The sequence below is a fragment of the Castor canadensis genome, chromosome 6, assembly GCF_047511655.1.
Source record: "Castor canadensis chromosome 6, mCasCan1.hap1v2, whole genome shotgun sequence".
Lineage (NCBI taxonomy): Eukaryota > Metazoa > Chordata > Mammalia > Rodentia > Castoridae > Castor > Castor canadensis.
In genome coordinates, this window is record NC_133391.1 from 37803102 (window position 1) to 37816431 (window position 13330).

The following is a 13330-nucleotide window of genomic DNA, read 5'->3' on the forward strand; positions in this document are numbered from 1 at the left end:
ATATAAGGCTGTATGGAGGTGTGGTCCATGCTGGGTATTTTCTATGGGTGCTAGAGTTCTAAGTAAGAGGTATGAAGTACCTGGTGATATGGAGGGGAGATAGGCCTGGAGATTAAAAGCAGATTAGCCTCTGCTTTGTTTGATTTGATCCTCTGCTTTTCTTTGAGGGTGGAGAGGGGATCAAGGAAAATGTCCTTGGAGATTTCTTCTCTTCTCCCTGGTCTCCATTCTGAGAGTAATAGAACACAGGCTTGAGTCTCTCTCTCTCTCTCTAGGTCTAGAACAGTGAGGAGAGAATATAGGTCCTGAAGAAGAAAGCTTTTCCATTGTGGCCAGATGGCTGGTGCATGATGGAACCAATTAGCCCATTTTTGCTGAAAAGGAAGGAAAAAAATCAGAATTTCAATTTTCAAAGCAGCTTCTCTTTATAAAAAACGTTTGATTATTTTCTTCTTCTTTCAATTGATTTCCATGCTTGTTAGGGGGTAGAATCTTAGTTTCTGAAGTCTAAGGGTAAATGAAGAGGCCAAAGCAGTCTCAACTCTTGGTTAAGTTGTGAATGTGTGGTTACTTTTCAACTTACCTCTCCCTTTCCACTCCTCCTTCTTTATGTGATCTCCCTCCTTTCGCCTAGCAGTCACTGATTTAGATACCCATAGTATCCCTAGGTGTTCTGTGGGGTATACAGGAGACAGAGAAACATTCAGTTACATCAGTCAGTGGCTCTAGATTTCTGAGTTATCCTGACTCAGGTTTCATAACCTGAGTCTTTGCTCCAAGGGAAAGGACCATTTGCCTGGACTTCCTGTCTTAGGAGGCAGACTAATCAACTAGAGTTTAGAGTTTCCTCATCAGCACAGGATGCCAAACAAGGCAGCAAGGAGAGTGGAGCCCTTGAGGGCAAGAAAAGATGCTGAGAAACTGCAGCCCCAGGGCTGGTGACTCTTACATTGTCATCCCTTCTATGCCTCAGCAGTGATCTAAGTGCTTTGAAAGATGCAACTGAAAGGCATGCTGTCTGACCCAGGGACCCCTCAGGCTTTTGAAGGACACAAAACAATAAGCAGATGATTCTCTGGAAGTGAATCCAGCTGCCTGCTGTAGGCTGGACTATGTATTTGAGATGGGTCTAGGGTACAGAGCTTTACACTCCAATGATCTGAGATCTTTTTGAGGTCTGGCAGCGGGACCCAGAGTTCAGGTTGTCAGTTTAATGCTTCTACACACTCAGCTACTGTGTTAAGGAAAGCTGAGAATTAGCAGAAGAGCAAAGTAAGGTGAAACACCTGTTTAACTTTTTTCATGTAACGGTGGGACTGTCTATAGGGGTATATTTAGCTGGCATGGCAACCATGGGGTGTGAGTGCAGAGATTGGGTGAGGTAATTCCTGGGGTGTGGTCTTGATGGGGCCCTACCAGCCTGTGATGCCTCAGCTTCTATCCATGTCGACAGCACTTTTGTAGCTTTGAACTAAACCTCACGTCCCTTCTAGCTTGGGACCCCTCCCTTTGATTACCGCGGGGTGGCTTCACATTGCTGTGGTTAGAGCTCTTGAACTGATTAATGATGCTCTGAGTGAAACTGTAGTCTTGTGCGTAAAACAAACCTGCAGTTTGTCCAGTCTCAGCACCCCTCCCCCATCTGTACTTCCCGCCCTTACGCCTTCTCACCACCCAAAGTTATTTCTCATGTTTTATGTTTATGCCAAGGAGGAAACTTAAAATCAGAAAAGGACTGCTGGCCCTTGGTGTCACAGCAGCAACCAAAAACTGAACTTTCAGCTCACAGGTGGAGGTGTCCACTGAGCACCCCTGAGGCCTCCCTCGGGCCTCTGTGCCCACGTAGGGCACATGGAATGGTCTTTGTAGAATCCTCCATCCTAGATGGTGTTGAATCTTGGCAAAGTTTGAGGAAGAGGGGCTGATGGAAGAGAAAAGATGGTTTGTGATCCTCTTTGGTCTCTGAATAAAGATCCTTTTTGGTGTGGGTGGGAATGGGAGGTGGAAAACTGTGAATTTTAATGAGTAAATGCTGTGTAGACTTGTGATCCAAACGTGCGTGGATTCACATTGAATTATCTCCTCATCTCACTGCTGACTGCAGTCTCTCTGGAAGGAATAGCTCAGGGATGAAAGTGTGTGCAAGACACTATGTACTAGAATCTTCCTCTTCCTCCTCCCTGTCTATGATTAAATGTTGGTCCTGGTATGGTAAGATTTTTGTACTTTCAATCGGTAGCTGGAAGCCAGTGACCAGAACAACCTATCCTGATCTAGATAGGACATACAGACCACTTTATAGTCTCTGAGTAAAACCCAGAATGAAGCAAGTAAATAACAATGACTTTTGCTGAGAAAAACATCTCTATTGTGAATGTGTTTTGGAGTTAGAGGGACAGGACCAATTATGCACAGGACATTTATTCAGTAGTTTCTGTTATATGCAAGTGGTATGAAGTACTATTGGGATTAAAATGGAATCCATTGTGTAGTTTTCATATTTTTGGTTTTAGGGCATGTTTATGCTTCTAAAAGTAATTGGAAGCACCCAGAGGAATTTTAGGTAGGTGGGTTCTATTGATCGGCATTTATTTATTATTATTTTTTTATTTTTTGGTGGTACTGGGGTTTGAACTCAGGGCCTCACGCTTGCTAGGCAAGCGCTCTACTGCTTGAGCCACTCTGCCAGTCTAATTGGCACTTATTGTATCAGAAGCTACAACTGAGAAATTTTTGAGGTACAAGAATACACAAGCACACATTCCATTCACCTTCAGGGATGATATCATCACACATGGCAAAGCCCCACTATACATGTGGGAGAGAGTAAGAGTGAAACAGCAAATACAATATATATGTATATAGTTTTCACCTCACAAGCCCTTGGAAAGGGTCAGAGAGACTCCCAGGATTCCCCAGATCAAATATCATCTGGGTGTATGTGTGTACTTTCTTTAGTGGTACTGGAGTTTGAACTCAGGGTCTTATTCTTGCTAGGTAGGCACTCTACCACTTAAGCCACTATGCCAGCCCTGCTTCGTGTTGGGTATTTTTAAGATAGGGTCTTATGAACTATTTACCGGGCTTGCTTTGAACCATGATCCTCCTGATCTCTGCCTCTCAAGTAGCAAGGATTATAGGAGTGACCATCAGTGGATTACATTTTTGAGAACTGTTGTACTACTACCTGCAACCTCAGGGATGTTATAGTCCAGGTAGGCATGTCACTCATGAACAGTAAGTAAGTGCTGCCTTGTGAAAGTCAGGAAGGTACCAGAAACATGAGTTTTGTTGAGTGTGGTGAGATACTCTGACATGTACTTTTATTGATCACAAAGTTATGCATACGACCATGCCTGCGCTGTCACTGAAAACAGTATGGCCATGTGATGCTGGCTGGTGGTGGCAGAAGGTAATTGGACTGAAGCTCTCTGAATCTTTGAGGAATGGGGAATGTGAAGTTTAAGAAGCATATTTGATATTAAAACATAACTTTGTGTCTCAGAAATGGACAACATTGTTCTTATACCAAAGACTAAAGCTCTATGGCGACTTCTAGACTGGAAGAAGGTAGAGACTCTCAACTGGGAGGCAGGCGAGAGTTTACTATTTATAAAAATAAAATTGGGTTACATTGAGAATCCCTGGCCCTAGAGTTACCATTCTCACCTTTTTTTCTTCCATAGGTATTAACTCTCTGATAGCAAACCATATCTATGAGGCTGCCTACCCACTTCATGATGTAAGTACCATTTTTTTTTAAAGATAGGGTCTCACTATGTAGCACAGACTGACCTTAAATTTGCCATTCTCCTTGCCTCAGCATCTGAGTAAGTACCATTTTCATAGAAATGTTCTCTCTAGTCTTCTAAAGGTTGAAAACCATAGGCAATGTAGTGGGATGAATTGCCTGGCAAGTCAGGCAGAAGTAAATTATGACATTAAAATACCTTGGCCAAATCTGGACAACTCATTGCTGACAATAACACCCGGTTTGATATTTGCCAAGGTCTCTGACTTTCCACTGATTCCTCCAGGCACTGGTTTTTGTTTGCCCTTTCCCTGACTCCCTACCTTTGTTTTTGGTGAAAGTATGAAAGTATAGCTATAGCATGTAGGTGACTAACGGTGAAGGCGGGCCGATGGTCATGGAAGAAATCTCAAAGGCCTGTACTGAAGTTACACAACCTGCACTGTCACTGGAGTTCCTAGGCCTAGAGTGATGTTCTGAACATCCCATGGTGCAATGCAATGATGTGTTGCAAGACAATCCATGAAGAACTAACCAGCCCTTTAGTAAATACTTTTGACCTCACCCTTCATCTGTTGGGTCACATCTTTAGCATCAGTCATGCAATGGTGCCATGTGAGGTTGCTAAGATTTAGTGCCATATGAGTCTTCCTAATAGGAATTTTCAGATGGGTGCATTCCCCTTCCTGACATCTTTACTGTGGCATGTACAAATCTAAGTTCTGCCAGTTGTGCACAAGGGCAAGCATGTCATAGCATGACGCGCTAACTTATTTGCAGACATGGGCTCTGCGACTGTATTGGCCATGAGTGGCTCAGGCTCATCTCTTAAGCTTTATCTGGGATCCCCTTCTCTCTTACAGGGTGAATATGATAGTCCAGGGGATGACATGAATGACAGAAAGGTAAGCCTGCTTTGTGCTGCACTGAGTGTCTTAGGCAGGTATGACTATGGAACTGGCTACCAGTTTTCTAGGTGTTCTAGTTACCTGCATATCTATATTTCAACAGTTTTTTCCACACCACCCTGCCCCTGGGCATTTGGAAATGGACATCACCAGTGTTGTGGGACTCCAGAGACCCATACTAAGCATCTTGAAATATACCAACAGTCCCCACAAAGCCCTTATTCTACCCTTCAAAGAAAAGAAAGCACATTTCTTAATGTACAGATGCAGAATCTGAGACAGGAGATTGAATAAGTTGTTCAACAGCACAGTGCCAGAACATATAGAGGGGGACATGGGACACCTTTCCTCTCAAATCCAGTGTCCCTTCCAAAAATGCATGATTATCCATGGATATCTTTTTTGGGGGAATGGGTCATCTTTAAGTAGTTTTTCTTATCCTCAATCAGGCAAGTGGAGAATAGCACTCCCAAATTATAGATGAGAAAGCTGAGGGAGAAGGTGACCCTGTCATACTGCAACTAGACGCTACAGGTGGGGGAGGGACAAGGGTCCCTCCAATGGCCATCACAGCCCCTGACCAACATCTGTCTCCCCAGTCTTCCATACAGATCTGTTTTCTGTTTGTTGATGTGCTGAGGTCATGGCTTGCCCCTCCCCTGCCATGGCCCAGCATGCTAAAGGATGACCCCAGTCTCTTCAGTGAGAACATGTCCATGAGCCTCCCATGCCATCCTTCTGCCCAGTCTCCAGAAGCTCTAGTGATCTGAGGAGGGTGGGTAAGAGAGGGAAAGAAGGAGGAGGAATTGAAGCTGAAGAAGTTTCCCTCCCCCAACTCTGTTGTCTGGAAAATCATTCATCCCCCAAGTTGCCTTTTGAGCAGCCTTCTTTTATCCTGCCTATTAGTCCCTGTTATGAAGTGTTAAGTATTAAAAACATAAAAGGTCTTTTCCAGAAATACTGCTGTGATTGCTTACACATGTCCCCTTTCTGCCTGCCCAGGGAATCTGCTGTAGTACTGCGATGTCTTAAGCTCATCTGTTTTCTATCTGACGCTAATAGTCTCGGTGTTTAATTTCCTGAAAAGTCCTGCATCAGATTTAAAGGAAAAGGAGGAAGCCTTTCTCCTCACATCTCACCTCTCTTACCCAACCATTTTCTGTCCTCCCACACTCTATTGTCATGTTCCTCCCCTTTAAGCAACCATGGCCATTCACTGCCTGCCTAAGAAACTTCCTGCTGGGTGGTGGTGACCCCAACCTGCCTAAGCATATTACAGAGACCAGGAACACATAGTAACTGGGAGAAACCACACTGCTTTCTTTTATCAGCACTAGTGGAGAGAAACAAATTGTAGGCTATTCTAAATATATGTGTATTTGTCTTTTTTGAATGACATTATGTTATTAACAAGAAAGAAAAATTTCCCTCTAGAAAATGCTTTACTTAGGCTGATACAATGATGTTGATGTCTACCCTCTTCTGGTAGAGTAGACAGGAGTTGAGAGGCAGGGAGAAGCCTGCTGTGATGGAATTGCCTCTTGATGGATAATTCCCAAAGCTGATGTCAGAAGAATGTTCCCTGCATGTGAACAAGTGTCTTTGAAAGACAAGAGGACCCCTTTTCATGGATTTCCCTTTGCTGGCCAGTTCGGGGTCCTTAACTTTTCTCTGCCCAGGTCATGGTTAGAGAAATGAGCTTTGCCTTGATGGGGGATGAGAGCAGCCACGAAGAAGAATGCAAGCCCTTTTCTGTCCACTGGGCTTGGGAACCTGATGCCCAGCCAGTAGAGGAGACTGTCTGCAATGCCCATAAATGATGGTGTACTAAACCCTGATGTCCAAACCCCAAACCAGCATTCTTGAGTCACAGCCATACAGTTTCTTTTGCCTGGCAAGAAGGCTCTTCACATCAGTGCTGGATCCTATGACCTATCCTAAATAAAGGGAAATATGTGAATCATTTTTACTTTTTTTGTTTTGTGACATTATACTAGTGAAGTGTCCTTCAAGATGGCTACAAGGAGGATTTGGTCAGGGACAAGGGAGAACTCTCTGCATTTGGAGCTGGCAGACATGGAGATGCCTTGGTTGCTGCAGTATGGGATGGCTCTCTGGGGGTTTTGGGGATGATTTGCCACAATATCCCAAGCTGCCTATGCTGCCAGCCCCTGGATGTCTTCCTTCCTTCTTTCCTTGCAATTTGTGGCTGTTCCCACGGTTCCCCAGGGCCCAGGCTCGTGTCAGGCAGACTGCAGGAGAGCCATGAGGCCCTGGAGAGTGGCAGCTTCCTTCCCCTCCAGCTTGCCTGTTGAAGTTTTGCGGTCTTGATGACTCAGTTCCAGGTAGAGGCTAGAAGTCTCTCTCCTCCTGGAGGGTAATTAGGAAGAGACTTCATGCCTCTGGAGAGCAGGGGTTTCCTGCCTTCCTAGAAGCCAGGGAAGCAGGAAGAGGGAGCAGTCTGGGGTTTGATGGTTCCCTCCTGGCCTCCAGATGCTGTCTAGTTCCACATTTGCCAAAGCTTCTTTATCTATCAGAGGACTCCAGAGAACTGAATGTCACTGTCTTCTAAGGGCTGCCTAGCTCCTGCTGGCTCCCTGTGGCTTCCTCATCCACTTACAGGGGAGAATCGAATGCATAGCATTGAAAGGTGATTGTCTTTAGCACTTTGGAGAGCCTTGGTTCTGAGTTTCCCATTCTTTGCACGTAGCTGTCCTTTGTAATGTATGGTTAGTAATTGACCCACTCAAGAGGGAATGAAAAGAGTCTGTCCTGCATTTTAACAGCCAAGTTTTCAGACCAGGAAGGCACTGTTCTTGAGCAGTAATTTTCCATTCTGCACAAATTCCATGCCACTCTACCAAGAAGTTGAGATCTAGGTAGTTGACATTTCTTGCCAAATGTTGAACTAGGTCACTGCAGGATCTGGGAGTAGAATCTGGTCTTGTACATTCTCTGTCTCACGGATACCTCTGAGGTGTTTACAGCAGGCATCTTTCTAACTGTCTCAGGCCTAACTGCTCTCTGAAGAGTTTGTGGCTTCAGAGAGTACAGGACCATGAATCCCAAGCACCTTGACATTCTTTGGCATTGTGAAAGATTTAAACACCTGAGTTTCTTTATAGTGTTAGGAAATACTTGCTCCAGTGAACCATTGCAAATGTGATCCCCCAAGGAGCTGAACATGCTGCTTGCATGTGCTAGTCTGTCAGATGAAGTAGTCCCTGTGGATTGTTGTCTTCTGCCATAAAGACTTGGGGTCAGACAGACAGACATGCCTGAATTACATTCAGGGTCTCTGCAAGAAGGCATTGTCCATTTGGAATTTGCTGCAGCCTCTCTTTGATTTACTTGATAGCATAGTTAGTTGCTGAAGAGAGGACAGAGAGAAAGTAGATTTGCTAGGAGCTGCATTAGAAGGTTCTATACTCTGCCAGTTTAGAGGCCTATTACAAGTTACCGTGGTTGTAGGGGTACCACAGGTATCCCAAGTTTTGTGGGGCACAGACTCCAAAGGATGCTACCCTTCTCCCTAACTGCTAACTTTATTATACCCACCTGGTCTTCACTGTGTGTGATCAGACATTCTTAGAAGTAGAGAAGGGTCTGCTGCTCTGTCCCTGTCCTTCCCTCCCTCCCTGTCAGTGGTGTGTGGGCTGCCCTGTCAGATCCACATGAACATCTGGGCATAACTGCTGGTTTACCCAGATCTGCTGCTTTGTAGCTCCAACTGCCTTTCTTCAGGAGCTGCCTCATGATCCCTTCCTTCTTATCTGCCTCACCCTTCTGTATCAAGTTCATGCAGCTTTCTTCCTCACCTGTACACATAGCTGTGCTTGGAGGCCACAACACGATTATAGGGACTTTGGAGGTTTCTTACAGCAGGTCTGGCATCCAAGGAGGAATAGGGCTTCTGAGGTTGCCTCTCAGTTTGGACTGGAGTCCATGGGCCATACTGGCTTCTAGGACCATTTCTAGTTTTTGCCTCAGGGCAGTGGCAAATAGGTGTTCTTAGGCTTACATTTCTGCTGGATGTGTGACTTGGGTCAGCACCTAGGAGTCCATCAATGGCATCATACAGTCCTCAGGGGGGAACTGCACCATATCTCTTGATGCAAGCTGGCCTCCCTTTGAGCTGCAAATGATGTTAATGTGACAACCAGGTGCTGGAGAGCTCAGAATTTGCACTTGGGAGAGAGATAGAGTCAGAATCCTAGGCAGAAGAATCACCACATTGGGTAGGGGGCGCAGGGAAGGACAAGACCTACTAATAGCAATAAGAGTAGGTTATGAGGCACCACTCTGGTATGGACAGAATCTGTGCTCAGGAATTCAGGTCTTCCTCTGCTATCCTGCATCTTGTGTATGATCATCGTGTACTTTTTGTGCCTGAGTTTCCTGCTTTGTAAGTGGTAACTGTAAGCACAGCTTGCTTCATTAGAGCCTGTATGGTTTATGGCTGTATTTTTCAGTTTCAGAGAGATATTACAACAATAAAAGTCTATAGCCATTAAGTAGAAATGTTAGTTCTCACTTCTGTTTTAATATCATGTCTTTAAAGACTCTTTGGTGAAAAGGATGGTTTCCTGTAGGGCTGATGTTCAGCTGGCTAGCCAAAATACCAAGGAGAGTAGACTCTCCTTGGCAGATTTCCTTGTAAGTTCTGCAAATGTGTAAGGAAATGTGATGTATAAGGAACATAAAGAACCTCTGAAAATAAAAGCTGCATTGTAAGTCAGTCAGTTCTAGACATTTTAATTTTTTTTGTAGTACTGGGGTTTGAACTCAGAACTTGGCACTTACTAGACAGGTGCTCTACCACTTGAGCCATGGTCCAGTCCTTTTGACTTCAAGTTATTTTTCAGATAGGGTCTGGTGCTTATTTCCCTAGACTGACCTTGAACCACAATCTTCCTACTTATACCTCCCACATACTTGGGATTTTAGGCATGTACCACCATGCCTTGTTTTGTTTGCTGATATTGGGGTCTTCCTAAATTTTTGCCAGGGTTGGCTTTGAACCTTGATCCTTCTGATCTCTGCTTCTCAAGTAGCTTGTGAGCCACTGTGTATGGCCTGGTCTTGTTGTTTGATTAAGCACCAATATCTGCTTGGCATAACCATCTAGATGAGGTCTTCTGGTGGATGATTACTACGTTACTTTTTTAACTTCAGGATGACTGGTGAAGCTTGCTGGATGGGGTTTGAAACTTAAATATTGGGAGGGATGGTTTGTCCCTGGGATTGATATGCAGGTTTTGTTTACCTGCTAGTTCTGCCGTAGTTGATACAAAATTCTCAAAAGATGGCCTGGTGTGTTTGGTGTAGCACCTCCTCCCTTAGCCTCTTATTTGTGTTCCACTCAAAAGTTTTACTCCCACTTTTAACCTTGAACCACTCTTGTCAAGAACATCAATGATCTTCGGGTCACTTAATTTAATGACTACTTTTTCTGTTCTCATCTGGCCTGAGCCATCAGCAGCATTTGACACAGACTGTCATTTTCTTTTTCTGGAAACCCTTTCTTTTCTTAATTTCCAGGACCCCACACACTTCTACTGTTCCTTCATACCACTGACTGTTCCTTTTGCCCCTTTGCTGGTTCTTCACTACCCTCTGGTCCTCTAAATTGTGAGACCTCTTCACCACTTACTCTTTCTTCTATTTGATTGTATCCATGGTCTAATGACTTTGAAAATCATCTCTTCAGTACCTCCCAAATTTGCATCTCCAGTTGGGACTCCAGATTTTTATATCTAGCTGCTTATTCACCATCCCCATGTGGATACCCAAAGAGCATCTCAAATTAATGCATCCCAAAGTGAACTCTTGGTTCTGCCTCCTTTCACTTGTTCCCCACAGTCTTCCCCATTTCAGTAAATACTATCGCTGTTTCTCAAGCACTCAGGCCAAGTTCTCATTTTCTCACAACCAATCCAATAGCAAATCGATAAGTAGAATCAACTACTTATCACCACATCCCCTACCATGGTTCAAGCCATCATTTCTCTCTTCGACCATTCCACAAGTTTCCCTGTTCCTCTGCTCATTCTCTATTTTCTGCCCAGCAGTCAGGGGTATCTTCCATAATCCCAGTCAGATTATTTATTTCCTGTGCTGCAAGTCTCTCAATGGCTTTCTTAATGCTGAAGCTTTTAGTATGGCCTACCAATCCCTGAATGATCCTGGTACTTTGTGACACCAATCTCCCATTATTCTTGTGCTCACTCTGTCCTAGTCACACACTTTCTGTGTTCTTCCTAGGACATACCAGAGGCACTTGCCTCAAAGCTTTTGCACAGAGAGACTATTATACCTGGAGCATTCTCCTATTTCCTTCTAGTCTCAGCTCAAATGTCACCTCCTCAGAGAGGCCCTCCCTGGCTATGTTTTCTAAAATACCACCCTGACCTTTATGTAAACCCTTACCTTGATTTTTGCGGCATTTATAAATCTTGTATGTTACATGCTTATATTTGTCTCCATGACAACAGGGATTTTGTTTACTGCATTATCCAGAGTCTGTGCTATGCCTGGCCTCTAGGAGTGGTCCAATGGATACTTGTTAAATAGGTGAATAATGAATGCCAGGGGCTTATTTTCTGGACTAGGCAAGATGAGGAAGTGTGGAAGTTGGGGTGATACTAGGTTCAGAACTGCCTCTGAGTGTTATACAAGTAACCTCTAATATTTGGAAAAGGAGAATACAGATTCTCTAGCCTCCTGCTTTTGGACATCTGCCATATGGATATCTTATGAAACTTTTCCTAGAAGCTAGGCTGTAGGGCTAAAATTTTGGCTTACTAGAATGCCCAAAATAAGATGAATGGTGCCCACTTTATTCCTAATCTGTCCATCTCCCCATTTTTCTTGCTTAGCTGCTGTATCAGGAATGGGCACGCTATGGAGTGTTCTACAAGTTTCAACCTATTGACCTCATCAGGTAAGTTGTGGGAGGGGACTTTTGGGAGGTTGTTGAGGTGCAAATCCTGAAATGTGGTCAACCCTCTTGACCTGGCAGTCTGTTGTTAAAGTAGAGGGATCTGATTTCTGATTTCTGATCCTCAGCTCTGTGTCTTGTGTGGGAAGCAGTGGAGGGATGTGGTGGAAAATGGAGGCTGTGGGGTTCAGAAGATAATGGACATTGATATCCCATGGCTTTTGTCTTGCAGTCTTTAGCACCGGTCTCTCTTTCCTGCTTGCTCTTTGGGTATAGAAGAGCTGCCTTTCTCATTCTTTTTCTTAAACTTGTTCTAGAGAAGGACCTTGGGTGATGTCCAAGTGGCCAGGGGGTTGACTAAGGAAAAGAAAGTTCTGGCAAGTCACCTGGAAATAAGCCAGCTAGCCTGACAGGGAGGGTGGGCTATCCATAGCTTTTCTAACTTAGAAAGGAGGAAAGACTGGGTCCTGGACTCCCTCCCTTCAGTGTTGCCCCCAGAATGATGGAATTTGCTGGCACTTTGGAAATTACCTCACATTTTGTAGAGCATTGATGAACAGCCCTTTGCAAGACTTTCTAGAATGCTGTATGTATGACTTGCCTAAAATGGGAAAGGGCTCTAGAAACTTGATATGCTCTTAGAGCCTAGCTGCCTCCTTGGCTGGAATAGGGTGGCAATACTGGGAAGTAAGGAGGTGCTTGGCTGAGAGCCTAGAGACTTGGGTTCTAGTCCAGACCCAGCCATTATGTGCTACTGTTTCTTTGGGACATTCTAGTTTTGTTTTTTAAGGTCCTGATTATCATTAACTGGGAGGCTGAGCTGAGGGATCTATGAGCTAATGTGGTAGAACACATCCATTTGGAAAAGATGGGAGACTAAGGAGGAGAGCCCTGGGTTGACACAATGGCGTCCCTGCCATCTAGACACTTGTGGCTCTTCTGATGAGCTAATTAGTCTGCTTGCAAACACAGACAGCATTCCTGGCTGATTGCCCTGGGCTGAGATTTTAGAGGGCGGCTGCCGGAGAAATAGAACCTAGAGGGAAGAATTCGTCTTGGAAAAAGAAGGCAGTGTGGGGGCCAAGGTTTGGGCAGGTTCACCTCCTGCACTGAGATGTGACTCCCTCCCAGACAACTGGGAAAAAGCAGTTGTTTGTCCCAGCTAAAGAACTCTAACTGAAGTGCTCGGGTCTGAGAGCAGGGGTGTGGGGTGCCTGTGGCTGAGTCTCCTCACCCAGCAGCTCTGTTCCCTTGCTGCCTTTTTGTGGCATGGGCCACCTAGAATGTTTCTGGGGCCACACCAAGGCTGCTTCCTCCATTCCTGGTGGACTTTGATCTCTCTTTCTGCATCTCAAGTGGCCACCCACTTCTGTTGCCTGTTTTGTTCAACTACCCATTCTTCTTCTTTTTTTTTTTTAAGGATGAATAAAAAACAAAAGTTCTCCCTTCCGGAAAGTCCTATCTTTTCCCCCAAAGATTTCAGGTGATTTGCCTGCCACCTGAGTGGGAAATGGCTCCAATACTCACTTGGTTTTGGCCACAAAAGCAGCCTCACCTGCAGGGGAAGAATTGCCTTTGGAACAGAGCCCTGCTCTGGGGCTCAGCTCTGTCTAGATGGGGCATGGGAAGGACAAACAGAGCTGGAGACTGTCCACAGTACCAGAAGCTCGGTGAAGAATGAGAGGAAGCCTATGCTTGGGATGGGGGCAGAGAAGGTGGGATTGACACTGG

At 44.8% G+C, this 13330-nt stretch overlaps 1 protein-coding gene across 1 annotated transcript in view; it reads left to right on the top strand.

Annotated features, from left to right (window-relative positions):
* Positions 1 to 13330, top strand: part of Ano2 (anoctamin 2) — a 313200-nt gene that overhangs the window by 79578 nt on the left and 220292 nt on the right. Inside the window, exons 7-9 of the mRNA XM_074075322.1 lie at positions 3687 to 3742; positions 4615 to 4656; positions 11538 to 11602. Coding sequence (XP_073931423.1) covers positions 3687 to 3742; positions 4615 to 4656; positions 11538 to 11602 — 163 coding nt within the window. The remainder of the gene's footprint in view (positions 1 to 3686; positions 3743 to 4614; positions 4657 to 11537; positions 11603 to 13330) is intronic.